Consider the following 22,770-nt stretch of genomic DNA (forward strand, 5'->3'; position numbering starts at 1 on the left):
ATGACTAAAGGCCAGCACGGTAACCATTTAGCCATGGAGCCGGACTCATGAAACGGAAATTTTCATTAACATCAATACTACTATTACACATTTCCTGTTACTTTTCTTGCTTGTTTTGAAAGACAATTCCCTTCCTTTAGGGAGGTTTCCTATCATATGTCAAAGACTTGGGTGGATTAGGGACGTTGAAAATTGTTGGGATGGAATTCCACTTGAGTAGTCTCCGTCCATCTGCCCTCTTTAGTTCAAATTGCGATTCTTCAAAATTATGCTAGAATAAAATACATAAGAAGACCTATAAATATAAAACATCGTTCATATAAACATATTATTATTCAGGAATAATACGAGTGTATAACTTCACTAACTGCGCACAAGACGGAATTATCTGTAGATGGCCATTTGTCACGCCTACAGTTTTGTACCCACTGTGCTCTCCTTTGCTTATCGCTCGGGAAGCGAAACACTCTAATTCCGTCAGTTGTCTTATTTTGACAATTTGGTGCGGCACAGTATCCCATTTTCCTTCAAAATACAAGTAATAACTCACATCATTACATCGGGCACGCCCACATAACGATATTTAAGACCCAATATGGCCGTCACCGCAAAGGATTGTGGTAGCGTGACCAGACCTCCCTAGACAGACCTTGGGCGAGACAGAATAGTAAAGAGAACTCTAGCGGCGCTTGTCGGAAGTATCTCGAGGACAATGGACAAGTTTAGTATTTCCAGGCCTTGTGTATCTCGTAGGCAACGGCTATAGGTACGTGTGGAATATCTCTGTCCAATAAGATTAGCGTGGGCTGTTCAAATGGGAACATGTAGGAGAAAAGAATATTGTAACAAAAAAAATGATTTTTGTTGAAAGAAAAAAGCGTGATCCCTGGACCAATAATTATATTAATTAATAACTCGCCCCACCAAGTACTGTAACATCAAGCAAAGCAAAAGTGTTACTTTAATTTATAGTCGCAATGTAGTAATGTATGGATACATTTCTCTAGTAATAATGGTACTTATTAATATCCCGCTAATTTAACTCCTGATTTGCGTCAAAGCAATAATTATTTTCCAATTAAGACAAAAATTATAATGACATTTCATAGATACGATTCGTTCACTAACATGGAAGTTGTACTGTAAACTTGTCAATCGTGTAGACACGGTTTGAAAATATAGGCAGGATCACAGTACCCATATAACTTGAGGAGTTTATAATCGGAAATATATGGCCTCCTCCTTTGGTCAAGGGAAGGGTTTCTTGTTGAACTGGGCGTAATTGTATTGTAAACTGGCGCGAACAGGTAACTTAGTACGGGCAGTGTATTCTTCAAGGAACTTCATTTTATATTTAGCTTGATGTTTGTAACAAAGATGGCTTTGGTGCCTCGTGACATTAATCTGAGGAATGGTGTATAATAAACTAAAATAAAGTTTCAAAAACAATACGGTACTATTTTGTATGGGAAAGGCAGAGATTGATGGGTATTTGTAACAAGGCCAGAATGCAGGACAATGCAATACAATCCATCAGACGAAGTCCGACTACAATATATCAGACCTTCGAAACCAAAACGGTGGGCTGCCTACTGCTCAAGGTTAGGGAGTCGTCTAAATTGTATTGTATTGTATTGTATTGTATTGTATTTTATTTCGTCCAACTGATCATACAGTGATATGGGACACGTCAATAACTTCGTTTCGATGCGACAGCTTCGCATATTAGATTTCATTGCTACAGGAACTCCAAGACTATTGGCAAAACCACATAGGCCTACTTTGTAGACAATACCAGTAATTGGAATTATGCACAAAAAACAAAACGAGGATTAGGAACGATTGTAACTTATTAGTTAAGTTAATGCATTATTTTAGCATTGTTTAAAATTTGAATAACACAACACTGACATAACAAAATATGTAAGTATGACATGCCATAGATAAATTTTATCAAACAAACAGCTTGTTCCACAACATAATAGTAAAGGATGGTATCGTTCCTTTTATTAAGGTACACGATGGCGGTACATTTGATGATATCTATCAGTGCAATCCTAATTGAGCATTTTCAGAAATATTAAGACAGAATTGCTATGGTAGGAATAATGTGAACATATAGGCTGGGCACACCTCTGTTAATCCACTATTTAGGTATTGTATTCATAATTTGGATAGTGCCCTCAGAAAGAACAATACACTTATTATGTAAAATGTTCTGATATGTTGTTATGTTATGATAAATGCTAATAGCTGGACCAACTTTCTCTCAATAACTGTCGGATAATAGGAGTTCCTGGTCAAATTTAGAGCAAGCTTTAATAGTATTCATAGGAACCTATTCTATCAAAGATATAGGCCCTACACGATGAGATAGAACCTTGATGTTAGTTCCTTGTATGTACCGATAGGCTCCTAGACATGTGTGAGAAATGATACGAGTCCATATCAGTAGCTCTGGTATTTACTGTGCCCTAAGTTGAAACTAGTAATTGCAATATCATTCCAAAGCAAATGTTGTTTTTCTATATTGTACTATATCCATATTGCCATCAGGAATGAAGGTATGCTCAAAAATATTCACTCAAATGTAAATCCTATTGGAGGTGGAAAGATGTTTGTAAATTGACTCATCAAATTGTACAGCTTACCCAGCTGTTATACAGAAGGTCTCGGTTGACACACTCCTGTTTTCTCATAAAACACCTTCACATTCAAGGTACTCGACAATTCGAAACAGGCATTTCTTGATAAGATATCATCAAATCTACCATCATCGTACACCTCAAGAAAAAGGGCAATATCATCCATGTTAAGTGGAACCAGAAGTTTGTTCTGATGTCATCAAAAGTAAATCAAATCTTAGGAAAATTTAACTCGTCTCTCTAAAATACTACTACTTTCTGTTGGAAAAAGATGCTTCCTAACCACAAGTCTTGGTTCAATATGTTGAACGATTTGGCCTTTTGACTTAATTTTCTCGGTGTATATTCCGTATATATTTCTTGCTTAGAGCTGTATGTTTAGGAAATTTAAAAACTGATTTACAACAGTATAATTTAATCTAGAACCTAGTACGCAGCATGCTACAGTCGTTACAGCACAACAATATATTCTGTTATGCACAATTATTTACACCTCTAACACTAAGCCTACACAATATGATTCACTCATTAATAACTACATATATACTTTATACGTAATAATCCGGATGAAGTAGTACTTTCTATCCTCTAAACAAAATGTAAACAAACATAACCATGTGCGAATCACATATCACTTATGACCACCACAAATTCCACCATTTTCCCACCAATCGGTAGTAGGATTGAAGTCTGAGATATTGTAGTCAGTCTTAATCAGACTTTAATGCAGAAGCCAACAGGGAGGAAACAATGGGCTAATGTCTGCTGTGAGGTGCAGCTGGACATTAATTCCTAAGTATTATAATTAAAGCCAATAACGTTCATAATCTTCTTAAACAAGAATTAGTACATGAAATATAAATAATTTCCATAGTCAGAAAACACAAAAGAATTTAAAATAGTATACCAAAATTGAAACAAGTATTAGACCAACTTACATGAGATATAAGTCCAGGGTCCGCCGGCACGGACGAGCATGGGCTCCGCGTCCGCTGTTCGTGTGTCTATATGACTTCATGTTTGACTTGTTGGAAAGTTGAGGTTTGCAACCATGGCGGATAATTGAAACGGGCGTGTAGTGGAAGCTAAATGTATAAATTAATGGTCTGGTATATTTGGCTGTTTGAGACAATGTGACATGATCTACAGGCAGTAAATTGTGTTAAGACTTGTCTTGCTGGTTTGTAAAAGAGACATTAATGATCCAGTATGTTGCGGCTGACATGTCTTGGCCAAAACTTGACGAGTATGAAGTAAGGATGGCAAGTACACTAGTGTCCAAAGGTTAAGCATTAATCACGAAACGAGGCCATACCGGCTGATAGGAATGTCAGACGGATTGCTGAACAAACGGAAGCTTAATCACACACTATATGTCAGAACACTTGCCCAAAAAAACTGTCAGAAAGGTTCTGATGCTGTGCTGTTAGGGGTGCGCAGCTGTGAGCTTATATCTGGGAGATAGTGGGTTCGAATCCCACGGCCGGCAGCCCCGAAAATGGTTTTCTGTGATTTCCCATTTTCACACCAGGCAAATGCTGGGGCTGTACCTTAATGAAGGCTATGGCTGCTTCCTTCCCCCTCCTAGCCCTTTCCTATACCATCGTCACCATAAGATCTATCTCTGTCGGTGTGATGTAAAGCCACTAGCAAAAAAAAAAAAAAAAAAAAAAAGGTTCTGATAGCTAGGGTACAACTTTTGACAACAACTAACAAAACTTGGCAATGCCTTCCACAACAAAATATGCTGTTACTCCTAACAGCCACACATGCTTCATAGCAACGTGGCATGCTCTCTATCAGATGGTTCAAGAGCTCTTATGGCAGTTGATCCGATTCCTGTGAACGGCAATGCGAAGTTCTTGGTGGAGGCTGACAGGATGCAATTCACCTCCCCAATGCATCCCAGGCATGTTCTATAGGTTCAGATCCGCAGACATTGCTGGCCAGTCCATGTGATGAATGTCTTCCCGAGCCAGAAATTCATCCACCACAGCAGTGCAGTGTGGTTGGGCATTATCGTCCATCAAGAGGAAGTCTGGACCAACCACATCTCTGAAGATTGGAACATGTGGTCTCAGTACCTCATCCCTGTATCGCCATTCAACACGATGCCGCCCCACACCATGACGCCACCACCACCATACTGGTCCCGTTCCACGATGGTCCTGTGGTTGTATCAGCTACACGCTTCTCCAGATTAATGTGCGACTAGAAACATTCTGCAAACTGAAGCGGGATTCATTTGTGAAGAGCACATGCCTCCATTCATTCATGGACCAGTTCTGATGTTGACGGCTCCACAGTTGATCTCTGTGCTAGATTGTACACTGATGGACATTGTGCAAACAGCCCTGCTGTTTTGAGCCTCCAGTACACAGTTTGCCAGATAACTGCAAGCTCTGCCGACAATTTTCTTGCAGGAGCACTCCGATTTCGTTGGGTGGGTCTGCTTTGCCTGTGATTAGTACCCACTATGTGAGGAACACCACGGGAATACTGGCACCTGAGACTAGTTCACCTAGGTGAGGAACCTCATCGGTTTGCGTTGGCTATGAGTGGCGCCATTGTGTGAGAAACACCGTAGGTCTGCTTTACCTGTATAACGTACAATACTTGTAAGTAGTACCATCATGTGTGGAACACCGTGAGTCTTTGCTACTTTTGATTAGTACCCCAACATGACAAATTCCATGGTTCTACTTTACTAGCGATAAGTACCATTCTGAGGGGCCTTTGACCTGGGTTTTGGACCCCTTTAGAAATCAAGCATCCTTAATTCACGATTGTGCTTTATAAGTGGTCCCTTGATCAGTAATGCTATTATTTATGATCTTTTTTGAGTCAAATCCACTGTTTTTTGGGGGGTTCATGTCCATCCATTCATTCTTCATGACATTTTTTATTTTGGCCAGTGGATGATTTTGAACTTTTTGTTTGTCATTTCATTTTGTACCATTAGGGGCTGATGACCTTGATGTTTGACCCCTTTAAACAACAAGCATCATCATCATCAAATGAAAATTATTATTATTAGAAAAATTATATTTTCAGGCAAAATGACATATTAGGGGCAAAATGACATAGTACGTGTGTCATTGTACCTGAAGTTGGCTGTATTTATTTTCTGGTTCATAACCTCAAATCATAAGTTATGAATTCATTATGGTCTGTATTGACAGTTGATCACTATCAAAGTTTAGGAAAGGCCCACCTATTCAATACCATTAGAATGTACAGTATATTGTCTTATAAAACTGGGACTAGTTTTGACCCCAAATATATTGGGTCAGCTTCAGCCACACTCCAATTGGAAAACTAAGCATACTTATAACCAATGATAATATGAACACTCTGGTATGACACAATTTACAGTCTTAATTTAAAATATTGTTGAGGTCTGAACAACATATCTAAACTTCAGTCTAAATAATATTCAAAATTGCTGTGGTTGATGCTGAACTATTTCGTTGTTCTATAGCAGCCAATGTTCTTGAGTTGATCTGGGAGTAGGTATCCTTATCTGTGTAGACGAGCAACTTGATTGATAATTTGTTCATTAATAATATGGGTAATGACTTATGTAGCTTTAAGGGGAACATTTGTAATTTGAATAGATATTCCTTTTCATCAGATGTAGTGATCTATTGTTTAATTTGTTTTGAGGTGAATGCCCCTCTGTTCTTCTGATGAAAAGGAATACCTGTTCAAATTACGAATGTTCCCCTTAAAGCTACATAAGTCATTACACTCATTACCCATGTTACTAATGAACAAACCAATTATCAATCAGGTTGCTCGTCTACGCAGATGAGGATACCAACTCCCATATCAAGTCAAGAACATTGGCTGCTGTAGGAACGACGAAATAGTTCGGCATCACCCACAGCAGTTTTGATATGTTATTAAGTTTCAAGTTTGGATATGTTGTTCGGACCTCATCAATGTTTTAAATTAGGACTGTAAATTGTGTCATACCAGAGTGTTTATATTATTATTGGTTATACGTGTGCTTATGTCTTCCAATTGGAGCGTGGCTGAAGATGACCCAATATATATGGGGTCAAAACTAGTCCCAGTTTTATAAGACAATATACTGTACATTTTAATGGTATTGAATATGTGGACCCCTCCTACACATTGATAGTCATAACCTGAAAGCATGTTGTATGACAACAGAAGTAATAAGTGCAAGTTGTAGCTTACCTTCAAGGCTATCACTGGATATTACTTTTGTAATACTGAAGGCATTCAGTAACTCCAAATTATAAGAAATATTGCATGTTTAATTACAATAGAAATGCTACAAAACACATTTGTGAACATAAAAACCCCATTGTGCTTCCATATGCTACAACCGGTTTACTGGAGTTGTGTACTACCCAGACAAACCTAAAAGTGCAAAATTTAAAAATATTGTAATAGTACATTTTTCAAAAACCTAACTATGTCATTTTACCCAGATATGTCATTTTAGGACAGCCTCTCCTACATTCTGTTAGATTCTGGAACTCACACCTTATTTAATTGCAAAAATATTATTCCTAATCGGGAATGAGATTTCTGGCAGTCTATACCTGCGTAAATTGATCTAATATGTACAAATAATATTGTAAGAATGTATGGCATTCCTCTTCATTCCATTAAAACATTAATATTCTAACTTCTTTAAGTGAGAGATGGTTGTACTCAAAATATATAATTTATCAGTAGAATGGAGAGTTTTATAATGAGAGGTTTACAGTGAATTGCCTTATTTTGTATTCTTTAAACACTAGTGCTATGTAAATTGTTACCATAAACACTGGATTGTTGTTGAAAGTACGAGGGCATGTTTTTTACCTCCGATCAGTAGCGAAATTAAAACCACAGGGAGAATCCAATGAAGCATTGTATAGATGTGTTGCGCAGTGTCTCCAACATACCTGTCCACCTCTTCACGTCGCACTCGTCAGTTCTGAGCATGCAGTGATCACGTAAGCATGCCTAAGATAATAGAGTTTCCTGCCAAGTGTGAAATGCGTGCTGTCATTCTATTTCTTTATGCTGAGGAGTGCAATGCAATTTTCTCTAATTGCCTGAACCACTTGCTGAACAGGATCATCCATTGACACTCGCTCTCTTCCCTGACTGCCTGCATCATGAATGTCTGAACGTCCTGCTTCAAAGTTCCTGCACTATTGCTGCACTTCCCTGTCACTCATGAAAGTTTCACCATACACATTACTTATTTGCTGATGAATTTCAGCTGCATTGCACCCCTCAGCATGTAGAAATCGATGACAGCACTCACTTCACGCTTGGCAGGAGAGACTATTGTTCTAGGCACGTTTACGTGCTCACTGCCTGTTCGAGACTGAGAAGTGTGTTTTGATGTGGTCAACAGGCATACTAGAGACACTGCACAACACATCTGCATGACGCTTCGTCCGATTCTCACTGTGGGTTTTAATTTCACAACCGATTGGAGGTTGAAAAAAATAGCCCTTGTACTTTAAAAATATTGTATGAAGCATGCACCATAGGTGTGTGATTTAGAAACGGACCCTTTCAAATTACAGATTAAATTTAAAAAATTGATACTCTACCAGACAAGTATTCAAAATGAGATTCTCACATAAAACCTGTTTCTAAATTCACCCGTTGTTCAACATTTTTCCATCTTAGTTTGGATTTTGTTATACGTGGACACTCAAAGTGAATGAAACTGTTATCACCTCCAGTCAGTGGCTGTTCTAAGTGTTAACTCTACTTTTACATGTAATTCATACAATTTACCAAGTGCTGAAATTGGAGCTGAACCCTTTCCTGCCCACATTTTCACTCCGCTTATCCCCAGCTTTCAACCTATTATTTAGGAAAAATTGAAACCATGCGCATTGTTTTGGAAGAAGTTAAATATTATAAAAGCCATTGATCATAATGTGCTCACATTTTTAATAATATTAGAAAGCATACCATCACATCCATTTCTCAATTCATAGAGTCATAAGGCTGTTCGTTCAAACCTCCCCCAACCTACTTTTGATACTCGACACAAAGATATGCTGCATTTGACATATTCTCATGTGGCGTGAATCCCTCGAAATAAAAAAAACAAGTGATTTTGGAGTAGAAATGATGCCATGTATGTAAGGTTTTCGTTCCTCTGGGCATGTGTCTTCCCGGAATGTCCCTGTTTGAATGCTGCTTTGATATACATGCAATTGGCTGTGTCACTGAATAGTTTGTCGCATCCTAACATACGTAAACCACAATCTATTTCTCATAATACTCTTTCCAAATTATGGACACATTCAACATTATCCTTATAATCATTCGGAGTAACGAAACGATTTGTTTGCGTGAATTGCTGCGGCATCGCTATCACGTTCAAATTTTCGATATCTGTTTTCACTTATATCACTGGTATCACTAGAATTATCTTCGTTAATATGTTATTCTCTCACTAAAAATTCACCTCCATCCATAGTCAGTGATTCTGTGTCACTTTCTTCACCTATATTCAGTTCAGTTTCAATATCCGCAGTATTCAATCCTGTCATGTTTACGAATGAAACAGCTGACCCGCACTCGCGGACGTTCAAGACCGTTGCCTAGGCAACGTCAAGACAGATTATCGCTCTTCTTCCATTTCCTAAGCCTCGTAGATTATACTGCATGTTCCTACATTCCTTATAAACACTTCACTGCCGAAACAAATAAAAGCTATCGCATAGATCACAGATATGTGCAGATAATGCAGCCGGGCGCTAAGGACCGGAAGGCAAAGTGAACAGGCGAACGCTTTCAGGCGCTAAGGACGGGAAGGGGTAAATTGTAAGAACATTGTTGGTTGAAAGACATGGGAAGCCTCTCCAGCGACTTCGACTTCATTTAGTACACAGTTGACAAGCTAAAATATTAGAATTTAGGAAATGGAAGAAGTTTAAATTTTAATAAAAGTTATTAAAATTTCAGTTCTGGTGTCCTTTTCTAAATATTCTAAATTGTGTTCCACAGACTGCAATGTTTTCAAATTCTGACAAATATAAAAATGAATTCTTTGATTAAAAATTGTGCTGGTCTAGAACAATTTAGTAATTTTCCTCTAGAACTGGACATTAAGGAATGACAACTTTAACAAGAAGTACTAGAAATCATTCTTAGTTTGAAGAAAAATGTTGCTACTCCAGTGGAATCTCATCATAGTTTTGCTTTGTGAGTGGTGAGTAAAGAATGGTGATGTTAACAAGGAATATGAAAGATAGAAAAATTAGTTAATATTGTGAATATTGTATTGATGTGAGATAGTGCATTACATTCCTACAAGTGTGTAGTTGACCAGTTTTTATATCTATTTAATGTCTCCATGACATATACATAATAAGCTGAAAGTCTTTATAGGATGTATTAACCCTGTGCCATTTCACATTTAAAGGCGGATGCCTGGCTGTAATTATTGTGTTTTCTGACAGAGTCCTTTAAATCCCGATAGGCTCAGCAGCATAAATACCACCCCTTAAAAGAAAATAACTAGAAGTCAGACAGATAAAGATAGAAATGTAATTCCTTTTGCATTTCGTTCTTAAATGTTTAGTGCATATCAATGTGTACTTACCCTAATTTCGAATATCCACGTTTTGTACCTGATGGTATTCCAAAAAGTACCCTGACCTGCACAATAGTAGATTGCACTGTTTACATTTGATTGTTAATTGTTTGCCTCTCTCAGAAGCTGCCTTATTTTTCATTTGCAAACACAGAACGCACACTTTGGCACGACCAAGTATCTTCACAAGAGAATGAAATAATTTAGGAGAAGCACCGCTGATAGGTAAACTACACACTGGAAGTTGTCTGCTTGAAGTCCCGGGTTTATGAATATGGCTTAATAAGTACATAAATAGTATGACTATGCCTATAGAACCTCATTTAACATTCTTGAAAAAATGGTGGAATATTTTTCCCTGCCCCTGTGGTTATAAACTAACGTTGGACCGCTCTGCATATTACTGATGTATTAATGCTGCAATCATCATCCAACGACTAAAACAACGGGATGCACTTGATGCCAAACATTTTTATATCCTTTCTCACCAAGCTGCTCTCTTGTAAATATGGATATGAGCTTGTATTTTCTCAACTGTTCAATTGGATATTGTAAATTTACTGTATAGTTGCCCTGTCAACCTGTAAACATTCAACAAGTGGCAGTAATTAGTGTGATGAACATTGACGCCGGATACTTTATACCCTTTCTCCCCTAACTGTTTTAACCCTTTCCCGCCCATATTAAAATGCATGTTTTCTTCAGAATTAAAACAATTCTTTTCAGCCATCATTAATGCAGACATTAATAAAAATGTATATTGTACAAAAGCTTTTTCTGGGCAATTAAATCGAAAATGTTTTCATCAAATATAAGGGAGAAATACTCTAATGCTGTACTACTCACAGGAAGAGAATGGCAAGGTCCTACCTCTTCAGTAAAGTCCGCCAGTTCGACGTAAGACAATGTATTTGTCCACTGAAAGTTAGGCCTACAATCTATGTCATCACGCATGTGTACGTCGTAATTTCCTGAAATATCGTCACTTTCATTTTCACTTTCCACGTCACTGAGTGCCTACTAACAGTTTCACAGTCAGAATTATCGTTCACCGAACGTTCAATGTCATTATCGCGCGTCGACATGTTTGTTTACAATATGTCACTGCCTTTCGTATTTCGTGTTCTAATATGCCTGCTAAGGTTTTAAAAGAAGAAAACTAATGTCTTTGGTCTATAGGAAGTGCACATGCTAGTAACAGTAAGTTATATTTGTCTATCGGCCGATAGATGGCTCAAACATGTGACTACAAGTACAAGTACGCTTTACTACGCTATGGGCGGGAGGCCCTAAGCTTTCGTGCTACGCATTACTACACTATGGGCGGGAGAGGGTTAATGTAAATATTTTTATAAACTATAATTTCATATAATTTTCTAATGAGTAGCGTCAATTATTCTTCGGACTACCACTGCTGGACTCTGCTAAAATACCCAGTATTTTACGCATTGGTGCAGACTACTGTTTCTAATAACTTATATCGTTTAACTGTATCATCACTGAGCAAGTTTTTCTTTTTTTCTTAACATTCCCATTGTAATGTATCTTATTGTTTACAATTTAATTACTAATCAGATACCTGATTTATGCCTTGAGGAGGTACTATGACTGATGATGCCCTCAATAAAGGGTGAAACATGTCTCAAATGGAATTAATAATAAATTCCTAAGTGTTTTAAAAATTTATAATATATTGAATAGGTGACACAATAAACCCTTTTGCATCCTACAGCATAAGAACCTTTCGACAAAACTCCATGATTAGATGACTTGGTGTGAACTTGAACAAGAGTAATCTCTAACTAAAGACAATGTTTATAAAGTAGGTCTGCTTGGAAAATATACACAGGAAATGCTGTCAACAAGGTCCTGACTGCTTGCTGAGTCAAGAGAATACAGTATGGTTTCACAAGAACCTTTAATATTTATCTCAACACACTTCTAATGAACATGAGTGAGACAGGCACTTTGGAGTGTTCAGCACGGCAGGCAGATGATAATATGTGAGCACTTTGGAGCATTAGGGACGGCAAAGAGTTAAATAATATTATTTGTGAAGATGTAACAGATGTTGATTATAATTAAAAGATTGTTTTCTTGGAGGTAGTAATTTGCATGATTATAAATTAATATACATTGCATAAATTGTTCATTTTTTATTCTTGTGTTATATACCGATCATAATTGTTTAAAATTTCCTTTGTCCATGTGCAGTCCTCTGTATGTGGTGGTCAACATAGTGTTGTACTCGGTTTTGCCAGAACTGTCTTTTTTCTCTCAGCGAATGTACCTACAATAACTGATCGACAACACTCTCAGTTCAATCACTTATCAGGACAGTGTGCCACAAGAGATGAGTAAATATTATATAAGTGTAATAATAATAATAATAATAATAATAATAATAATAATAATAATAATAATAATAAAGTATAATTTATTGTGGCACAAGAGGTATCGGTGGGTCAGAATGGTCGTGTTTCTGTCAGAACCACTATACTTTTGAAATTATTCACAAAGGTTATTAATGCGCCTGTCATAAGGAAAGAAGTATTTCATGCTTGCTCATTAGACACGGATCAAAATGCACCTCCAAGTAATTTTGCACCACGTGTCCTTTCGTGCACTTTCTCAAGAGCATATTACTGTGATGCTTGGCCTCTCCACTCTTCATTTTTCACAGTCCTTCCAGCCTCTTGCAAAGTAACTTCTTCATTTCTGTGCTTGCAGCTCAGACATAACCTATTCCCCATTTTTGCACATAATTCCCTGGTCAATGCAGATCAATTCCATGTGATTCCTGAGTAAATGGATCTCTATCCAGACCTTATGTAACTAGTTGTTCAGTAACAAAATTGTCCAACTGTTGTTGCTCCAGTTTTCTGTTCCACCAAATGATACGTTTATGTCAAACATCAAGTGGATAGTTCACATCACAAATTAAGTTTTATCAATACAGTCATGAAAATAATAAACTATAACAAATAAATGAATTGTGATTAAGTTTAATAGGAGCAGAAACTTTGGTAAAAGTTAACCTTAAGAAGATGATAGGATACATGTTGAGAAACCCAAAACTTGTTCAGTAGATTTTAAAGGGAAGTATGTGGGACAGGAATTTGATAGGGAGATGTTTCAGATTAGAATAAGTATAGGATGTAATACATAGTTATGGAGAAACAAGATTAGCACAGGATACTGCAATGTGAAAAATCATGATGTGTAGATCTGTATCAAACCAGTCTACAGACTTGGAGGATAGCACAGGATATGACGACATGGAGATCTGTATCAAACTTGTCTACAGACCTGGAGGGTAGCACAGGATATGGTGACATAGAGATCTGTGTCAAAGCAGTTTACAGACCTGGAGGGTCACACAGGATATGATGACATGGACATCTGTATCAGAGCAGTCTACAGACCTGGAGGGTAGCACAGGATATGGTGACATGAGATCTGTATCAAACCAGTCTACAGACCTGGAGGGTAGCACAGGATATGGTGACATGAGATCTGTGTCAAAGCAGTCTACAGACCTGGAGGGTCACACAGGATATGGTGACATGAGATCTGTATCAAAGCAGTCTACAGACCTGGAGGGTCACACAGGATATGGTGACATTAGATCTGTATCAAACCACTCTACAGACCTCGAGGGTAGCACAGGATATGGTGACATGAGATCTGTATCAAAGCAGTCTACAGACCTGGAGGGTCACACAGGATATGGTGACATGAGATCTGTATCAAACCAGTCTACAGACCTGGAGGGTAGCACAGGATATGGTGACATGAGATCTGTATCAAAGCAGTCTACAGACCTGGAGGGTCACACAGGATATGGTGACATGAGATCTGTATCAAAGCAGTCTACTGACCTGGAGGGTCACACAGGATATGGTGACATGAGATCTGTATCAAAGCAGTCTACAGACCAGGAGGGTAACACAGGATATAGGCTCAACTTTAATGATAGTAGGCAAAAGATCGGGAAATGGTAGTGCTTAAAATGCTGATTCAGAATTATTTGATAACATAATCAGCTATGTGGGAGACGATATGGAAAGGAATGGGATTTTCTTGGGTGATCTCCTTTTAGCAAATGTCAATTGGGAAGGTAATGCAAATGATGGGAATCATGACAAACAAATGGGAAATAACTTAATATGGGAAGGACAGCTGATTTAGAAAAGGATTAAACCAACTAGTGGGAAGAATATTCTGCACATGGTGCTGCTAAAACCAGATGAGCTCTATAGAGAAACTAAAGTAATAGATGGTATTAGTCATAATGAAGCTGTTTTTGTCATAGTTAAAAATAAATGTGTTAGAAAGGAAGATCTTAAATGTAGGGCTATAAGGCAGTACCATTTGACTTATAAAACAGGCATGAGGAAGTTTTTTAAAAATAACTATAAACTGTGGAAAATGGTAAATAAAAATATAAACATACTCTGGGATGGGTGTAACCCCTTGGCCTACCTAACCATCGAAACGACAGAGTGTGCAGTGCCCTGTGTTATCCATGGAACAGCGAAGTAATTGATTACACATTTCTACAAAATAGAACCAATTAAAAGCTATTTTACTTATGAAAAGTGATTATATACAATTGAGTACAGCTATTTTAAAAAAATGCCTTTTTCTCCTATCACATCAGGGTTTTTTTTACAAATCGAGAATGAAAAATTCAATGTTACAAAAAATACACATTGTTTCACAAATGTTAATACAGTTTTGATTGAAATACTGGTTGTATTACTTGGAAATTCATGATGTTCATTCACTAGAATGCTATTTAGTCAATAATAATGTTTTCGTTTGCCTTCCAGTGATCTTATCTTGGAAATTCTCTTATGAGCTGCTGCAGTAATCCGCTATCATTGATATACTCATCATCCTCGGCACCGTTGTTGCGTCTCCCAAATGTCCTGATGGAAGCGTTCACCTTGTTCCTCGATCACCGCCCCCAAATTCTCAGGAAATATATCCAAATGTAAAAAAAAGAAAGTGCAGGTTAAGACTGATGTTGCAACCCATAATTCTGAATTTCTCAAGCATTGTGGCTACTACTTCTGCATAGTTAGGATCTTTGGTGTTTCCTAAAAACTTCTTGGTTTCATCTCTAAAGGCTTGCTAGGCTCCTTTTTGTTCTAGAGTCATTGTATCTTCAAACTCATCATCCTTCATTAGACTTCTGATTTGTCGTCCTAAAAAATACCTTCTTTTATTTTTGCTTGTGAGAGAAAAGGGAACTTGTTGCAAAGATATTGAAAACAATTGCCCTCTTTGTCAAGGGCTTTCACATACTGCTTCCTCAGGCCCAACTTGATGTGAAGAGGTTGTATGTTCCACTAAGCTTTTCTGAACAACATTTTTACATCCTGGAGTTTGTTGGTTCGATCAGGCCAATGCTCATCTCTTGCCTGACACACAAGTGACATGGGAATTTCGTATATCCCTGTTGCTGACCTAACAAAATACCGATTACTTTATGATCTCCACAGATCATCCACTGATGTCTGTTATATTGTATTTTATCCAAGAGAAGCTTCATGTTATCATAATTCTCTTTTAAGTGGACTGAGTGTGCTATTAGAATTGAAACCATTGTTCAGTAACACAGCTCTGCTACTTTTCTTACTAGAGTCAATAAATAACCTCCAATCGTTTGGGTCATACGTGGCAGCATCTACCTTGTTTATTAGGTCTGGAATGTTGTTGCAATAAACCAGTCTCTCTTTATGACTAAAGCACTGTGCAAGATCTTTTTCTCTATTTCTGTAGAAAGTCACTGAAGTACTATCAGAAAGAAGATTTTGTTCTTTTAACCTGGAACTTAAAAGTTCAGCTGCATCTTTGGGGAGGTTCAAATCTCTTATTAAGTCATTCAACATGGATTGTGTGAAGAGTACTGGTACATTAGATTTTTTAGGGGTAAAGTCACTGTCAGATGTTCCCGATGTTTCACTAATTGAAGGATCAGAAACTTCAATATCGTCCTTAGGAAGTGTGGGAACTGGAATATCAGGGCCATGAGGCACAGCTCTCATAGCAGATTCAATGCTGGGGTATGTTAGGCCTTTTTTATTCTTAGCATTGAAACCTTTGACCTTACAAGTACAAATGTAGCAGTCACTGGTGTGGTTTTTGGGTTCATGCCAAACTATCGGTACACCAAAACGAAGTGCTTTTTTCTTCCCTTTTGTCCAATTTCTCAAATCTTCAACATAAATGCTGCACACTGTACGAGGCGCCCATGACTTGTTTTGATCTCCTAACTTTATTCCGAAATAAGCTTTATAAGCTTTAGCGACAAATGAGGTTATGTTTTGTCTCTGCTTTTTCACTACAAAACTACCACAAATGAAACAAAACACATTTGGATTGTTCAAACACTGTTGCCTTTCCATAGTCATAGAATCACAAAACAGAAACGGACAATAAATGCACACGTATTCAAAGTAAACTTCTTCATTTGGAAATCTAGCTGGTCACTTAAAGCTTTCAACTAAATTCACATCACAAAGGATTTAAGTGCTGCCGTCTAGCAAAGAGTTCAACAACATTTTGCAGTGCTACCACCACAAGTTTTTACGTCCAATAAATAGCATTCCTGGAACCAAAGATTGTTTTAATAACGTTACTAAGACCAAAAAATTAAGACTAAGGCTAAAAAAATGGTGTGTGATACAAGTAAAAGGATATCATATTTGGCATCGGGACATGCATATTACTTCAAATTGATTTAAAAATTCAAAACAGCAAAATCACTGTAGACCTGGGTTATTAATTCAACAGATCCCATTAAAATGCTTCTTAATATTACAAGGAAGTCTCTTATTGCTGTATCTACGTTATCTTTTGGTGAATAACCACTGTTATTCAGTCAGAGTGTGCGCTAAGCTATAACCGAGCGCGTAGTTGTGAATATCTTACTAGATAGGGATTGTGATAAAGTTTATGATATATCTGAAAGTTCTTCTAGTGAATGTAGTGATGAAGATCTGTGCTTGGTGAAGTTGGTGATAATAATATGAGTGATGATGCAGACGTAAATATTGCAACTGTAGATGTTCGCATACACTGTAACAATAAACAGAAAGTAGATGAGTGGAAGAGGAAATATAGGTGTCCATTAGAAGATATTCTTACAAAAGTGCAATTTACAGGAATTCCTGGCCTAGGCCCTATTTTTCAAAACATTGAACTTATGGGTAAAAGTATTCTAGATCAATTTCTTGGTGATGACTTCTGGCAAAGTGTGTGTGATGAGACAAACGTATATGCGTTACTAGATGAGTTTGTTTCCTACAGTACAATTTTTTACTGTAATGTAGCAAATTTCATTGAAATAATTATTTGTACTGTGTTGGCCTTTGGAGAACAAAGCGGGTGCTGCCTGGCTCATGACCTGAAGGTGACGGGAAGACAGCAACTGTAGTTTCAGTTCTTAAGTGGTATGTTCCGAGCTGTAAGCAGAGAGATTACGTGGAATGAAAGTACAGAGCACATGTTTAGATAGTAAGCAAAGGGGTTAAAGCAATTGTTGAGGAATGTGAAAACAGGTTTGTACCTTTCAAAGTTGTAAGAAATGTGATGTTCTTTAACCCTTGTTGCTGAATTCCTACATGTTTGGCAAACATAAACCTATCCACAGGAGCAAGGAATCATATTTATTCGAGCACAGTTTAAACCAATAGGATCTTTGACAGATCGCAGGCAATTGCCTATGATGATATTATGCTTAAAAGTGGTATTGATATTGTGCCCTCTGAGAATATTGCCAGTCCTATTTCTATATGCAAGATTTGAAGAGCATTGTCTTTGATTTTGCACACTCAAGCCTTCTATCCGGTTGAAATATGTCAGTGGCACATTTGTTATCTGGCGCCATGGTGAATACGAATTATCCAAATTTTTGGATCACTTGAACAGCATATATATGAATATTAAATTTACCATTGAGACTGAACACTGAGGATATTTGCTCTGTTTACATGTTTTGCTTTCTTGGTACCAAGCTCGATAGCTGCGGTCACTTAAGTGCGGCCATTATCCAGTAATCAGGAGATAGTGGGTTCGAATTCCACTGTCGGGAGCCCTGAAGATGGTTTTTCATGGTTTCCCATTTTCACACTAGGAAAATGCTGGGGCTGTACCTTCATTTAGGCCACAGCTGCTTCCTTCCCCTTCCTAGGCCTTTCCTATCCTATCGTCACCATAAGACCTATCTGTGTTGGTGCGACATAAAGCAAATAGCTTACTTTTTGGTTTCTTGGAAATCAGATGAACTTCAGGTCACGTGGTTTACCATAATCCACCCATACTAATAGATATCTTCATGGGTCCTCACATCACCATCCTTGCAAAAAGCTTGCTGTGCTTAACATCTTTTCAGTTGAGCAAAGGAGGTTTGTGATTAGGTTAAATTTAACAGTGAACTTGAGTCCCTAACCAGAACATGCCTGAGCAATGACTGCTCAAGGAAACAGATTGACGAAGTGCTACATCTTAAGCCAAAAGACAGACTGTCATGTGTTTCTCGGCCTTTGAGTCTGGCCTTCTTGCTGTATGTAAAATCTGTCGCAGATATTGGCAATATTCTCAGAAGGCACTATATCAGTACCACTTTAAGCCTAATATCATCATAGGCAATTGCTTGTGATCTGTCAAAGATCCTATTGGCTTTAATTGTGCTGGAATATATATGATTCGTTGGTCCTGTGGATCGGTTTATGTTGTTCAAACATGTAGGATGGTAGCAAATATGGTTAAATAACATCGCATGCAATTACATCTTTGACAGTCAGAGAAGTTAGAGGCGATGCAAATGGCTAAACATCTGTATAATTTTTACAAAGGTGATGGCTATATATGGAGTAGATCACAGCTACCCTCCATAATTAACTTGTACATCCTTCTCCTTGACTCTGGGGGTTCATTCTAACAGGGTCTCTCTATTTTGAGTCTGATTACAGTGAAGTGACAGTTGCCAAGACATGCTTTGTTATGGCTCTGAAGGCCATCCTGGTTGCAGGTTTGAAACGCGTCAGAAATTTGTTAACATTATGCAACTAAATATCCCCAAAAGGTACATCCGTGCTTGCTTGCTTGCTTGCTTAGACTTTAAACTAGACCTTTGCAACAATACCAACAGCACACCTTTCCCGGCTACTTAAACTGTGTGCCTTCTCTATGGTCATATATGTCAGCGAACACGACCTTCTTTGTCCAATGCATTGTTGGAGCTGACGAGCTTGTTGTTAATATTTCAACTGTTCCTTGTTATGTCATTGAATTACTCCTAAATTTTAAGAAAAGAAAGGAATAAAATTTCCAAATTTTGTTACAGAGAAAGTTTTCTGTAAGTGATCTTCTGTCCAGCCATTCAACCCTGGTGCTTCCTATTCCTCTGTGAGCCATGAAATTGCAATAATAATAATAATAATAATAATAATAATAATAATAATAATAATAATAATAATAATGTAATTTCTCTTTCTTGTTTCAGTAGAAAGTCAGTGAAAGCAATTAGCAACTCGAGCTCATGTAGATACTTCAGTTGCTTTGAAAATGGAAAAGAAAGTAGTGATCAAGGAGGAACCAGTCTGGCTTGAAGGAACAACAAGCACATCATTTGTGAGTATCATTACAGATTACTTTATAATGATTGGAATTTAACTAGTGGTAAACAATTGTACTTTAAGAAATTAGTTCTAATATTAAGAGAGAAATCTTATGAAATACTACACTTTAGTGTTGAGCAAGGACATGATGTCCCCTCATTGAGTGTTGGCACCCAGAAACCAGCTTGTTGGGGGGAAGGGGCCTGAGAAAAACTCAGCTTGATGAGGAGAGAGCCTCGTGTCCAATTTCTGCTGTTTCCTCTTCTCACACTCACTTCCCACTGTGTTCCTCTCTCTCTCTACAAACTTGATCTGACTCTTGTTTGTGAATATGCAGCAGTATTTTAAATGATTCATCCTATTTTAAAATCTGTGATCTGAAATAATATTGGGTACATAATAATAATAAAAAACATAAACACTCCAACTTTTTAAAAGTACTTCTGCATATTGTTCAGTGTGTTCTCACAATGCACGACACTCCTAGGTGGGAGTCTGGTTGGGTTCTTGGGGCCTGTAGTATGTTGCTGTCCATCAGATCAGTGGTGATTCATTCCTGGATGTCATTCATTGTTATTGGAAATGGTGGGGAGATGTTGGCATTGTTGAAATATTTTCCCCTTGCACTTTCTTCTCACTCTACTGTACATTGCTCAGTGTGTTGATATTCGGTGATATTATATGGCTGGCAAAGTACGGAATACTCTAACAGTGGTGTGGACAAATATTGCTTGATATCATGACACCTACGCCTCTAATGACCCCTGGTGGTTATTGCTACCCGGTTCGTATTTGGTTACTTAATAATTGTGATCCTCAGTGTCAGAAATTACTAAGGAGGCCCTTTTTGTCTAGGAATCCTCCATTGCCATAGAGTTTGTGTTCTTCTTTTGGTGAAAGTACTTCTAATGACATTATGGTTAGTATTTTTAACAACATTACTTACAGTGACTGGTTGGGTCCTGTTCCCTAAAATCAGAAGCTGGTCATATTCTCAATCTGGTAGTTTGTTTACAAACTAAAACTATCGTAGTATTGGTCAGTCTATCTTATGTTCTTTGCCATCAACTTATTTACTGCTTAGGTCAGTAGTTGTGGGTAATATTGCTGTTTGTATGGGAAAATTGCCAAATATTGATTTCTGTTCTTGTCAGATTATCAACTATTTCCTTGTATTCCCTCTGTTCCTTTCCAAGTTTAATTTTTGCTATTCTGCTTTTTTCAATCATTTATTTACCAAATTGTATACTTCCTGATATGAAAAGTTTGAACTGTCAGGTGGAAAATGCACAGGTAGCTCCATGGGGAGGGATACATTCATCTGACTCGTATCATTCTGTAGAGTGTTTGTGACTTACGACCCTTATTGAACAAACCCAGAACATCCAACAGTTGTGGAAATCACTGAAAACCACTCCTAAGAGTCCTTTCTAGCCCAAGCATTTAAGAACAATTTTTGGTGTAATTTATTACCGCAGTCTTAACAGGCAGTATCTAAGTTACACACTGCTTTTCAAAATTTTGGGTTTTCTGGGTATGGGAATAAAGTCCCATCGGGAATCTAGATGCAGGTTTTGGGGTGTGAACGTAGCAATGCGAACATTTGGAATGGGGTCTCGATTCAGTATTTTCGGTGCTGCAAACTTCACATCGTCCCTTACCAGGCACAAAATTTGGGTAGTGGATTCCTCTGTTGCTCATCTGTTTTCCTGCTTTTTTTATCTGATTTGTATGTCACTGCCTCTCTACAATTCTTTTCTGTCCACGTGGTGTCTCCTTTCTTGTCATGAACCCTTGAACAACAGAGAACGACAGAGTATCTGTACTCTAGCATGGTAATTTTGTCATTGAGGTCATTACACACCACATAGGCATTAAGAAATGTAATATCCAGAATACCCCAAAATATCCTGTGCCACCATTTCCTAGACTTTCTGCCCACTGGATTTAATACATGAAGATGATCTGCAAGGTCAACACCTACCATGAACATGTTATAGTCTGACACAGTTAATTTGAGCCATCTTTTGTTATTCTTTGTACAGTGCTGGTTTCAATTCCATGATAATTAGAGATGAGGTGGTATCTTTCCATCTATAAACCCCAATTCCAAATGTGAGAAGCGATAATCACGATCCTAACAACTCATCTTCTTGTCATCCACTGAGTTGTCTGGAAAACCACATCTTGTATGGCGAATTGTCCCACAGGCAAAAGTTTCTTCTGTCTTCAGTTTCTCCATTAACCTTACAGTAGAGAAAAAGTTGTCATAAAATACAACCGTTCCCTGTCCCCAAAATGGCTTTGTTAACTCCTGAACAACACGTTCTCCCAAGCTGTACTCAGCAAATTCTGCGTTTTGTTCCCCCTTGCCTTAATAAAATATGAAAGAATATATCACTTTTGGTTTGCTACTGCCCACAGCTTGTAACCACATTTCATGGGCTTTATAGGATTATACTGCTTTAGGGAGCTTTTCCCTTTGAACAGTCGACACTTAGTTCCCGCGTACCATTATAAACCTCCTTACATTTGGCATTTGGGCTTTTGATCATAGGTCTTAGTTTGTACAGTTTATTTCAATTTTTTGTGGAACTGCATTGTTGTCATTCACATGCAAAAATGGCAAAATATCACAAAATCTTTTCCTAGACATAGTCTCAGCTACTACTTTAACACCCAAATCTGTACTCGTAGCCCAATAATGCTTCCATGATGGTAAATGGTTGTAGCTCATTAAAAAGTTTATTCCATTTAAAGAAAGTAATTTGGCTTTGTGTAGGTTCTGAATCTTATTATTCCGTGAAGCATAAAGGTTTAATTCATAAGTTGTGTCCTTGATGATAGATTTTGACTAGTGTCAGAAAGAAATCTGTTTTTTGTCTTACAATGTGGCAGTAAC

General features: G+C 37.7%; 1 protein-coding gene across 3 annotated transcripts in view; it reads left to right on the forward strand.

Moving 5' to 3' along the window:
• The first annotated feature begins 720 nt into the window (after positions 1-720).
• LOC137498980 (zinc finger protein 883-like) overlaps positions 721-22,770 on the forward strand; it is a 78,343-nt gene continuing 56,293 nt past the window's right edge. Inside the window, exons 1-3 of one of the 3 annotated variants that reach the window (XM_068226944.1) lie at positions 1,504-1,601; positions 19,595-19,656; positions 19,757-19,881. In XM_068226944.1, coding sequence (XP_068083045.1) covers positions 19,816-19,881 — 66 coding nt within the window. In that variant the 5' untranslated portion in view covers positions 1,504-1,601; positions 19,595-19,656; positions 19,757-19,815. Of the gene's footprint in view, positions 767-1,503; positions 1,602-19,594; positions 19,657-19,753; positions 19,882-22,770 lie in introns of those variants that run through there. The other 2 variants (XM_068226942.1, XR_011017954.1) reach the window with 2 other exon arrangements.

This window comes from Anabrus simplex, chromosome 3 (assembly GCF_040414725.1).
Source record: "Anabrus simplex isolate iqAnaSimp1 chromosome 3, ASM4041472v1, whole genome shotgun sequence".
In the NCBI taxonomy this organism is placed as follows: Eukaryota; Metazoa; Arthropoda; class Insecta; order Orthoptera; family Tettigoniidae; genus Anabrus; species Anabrus simplex.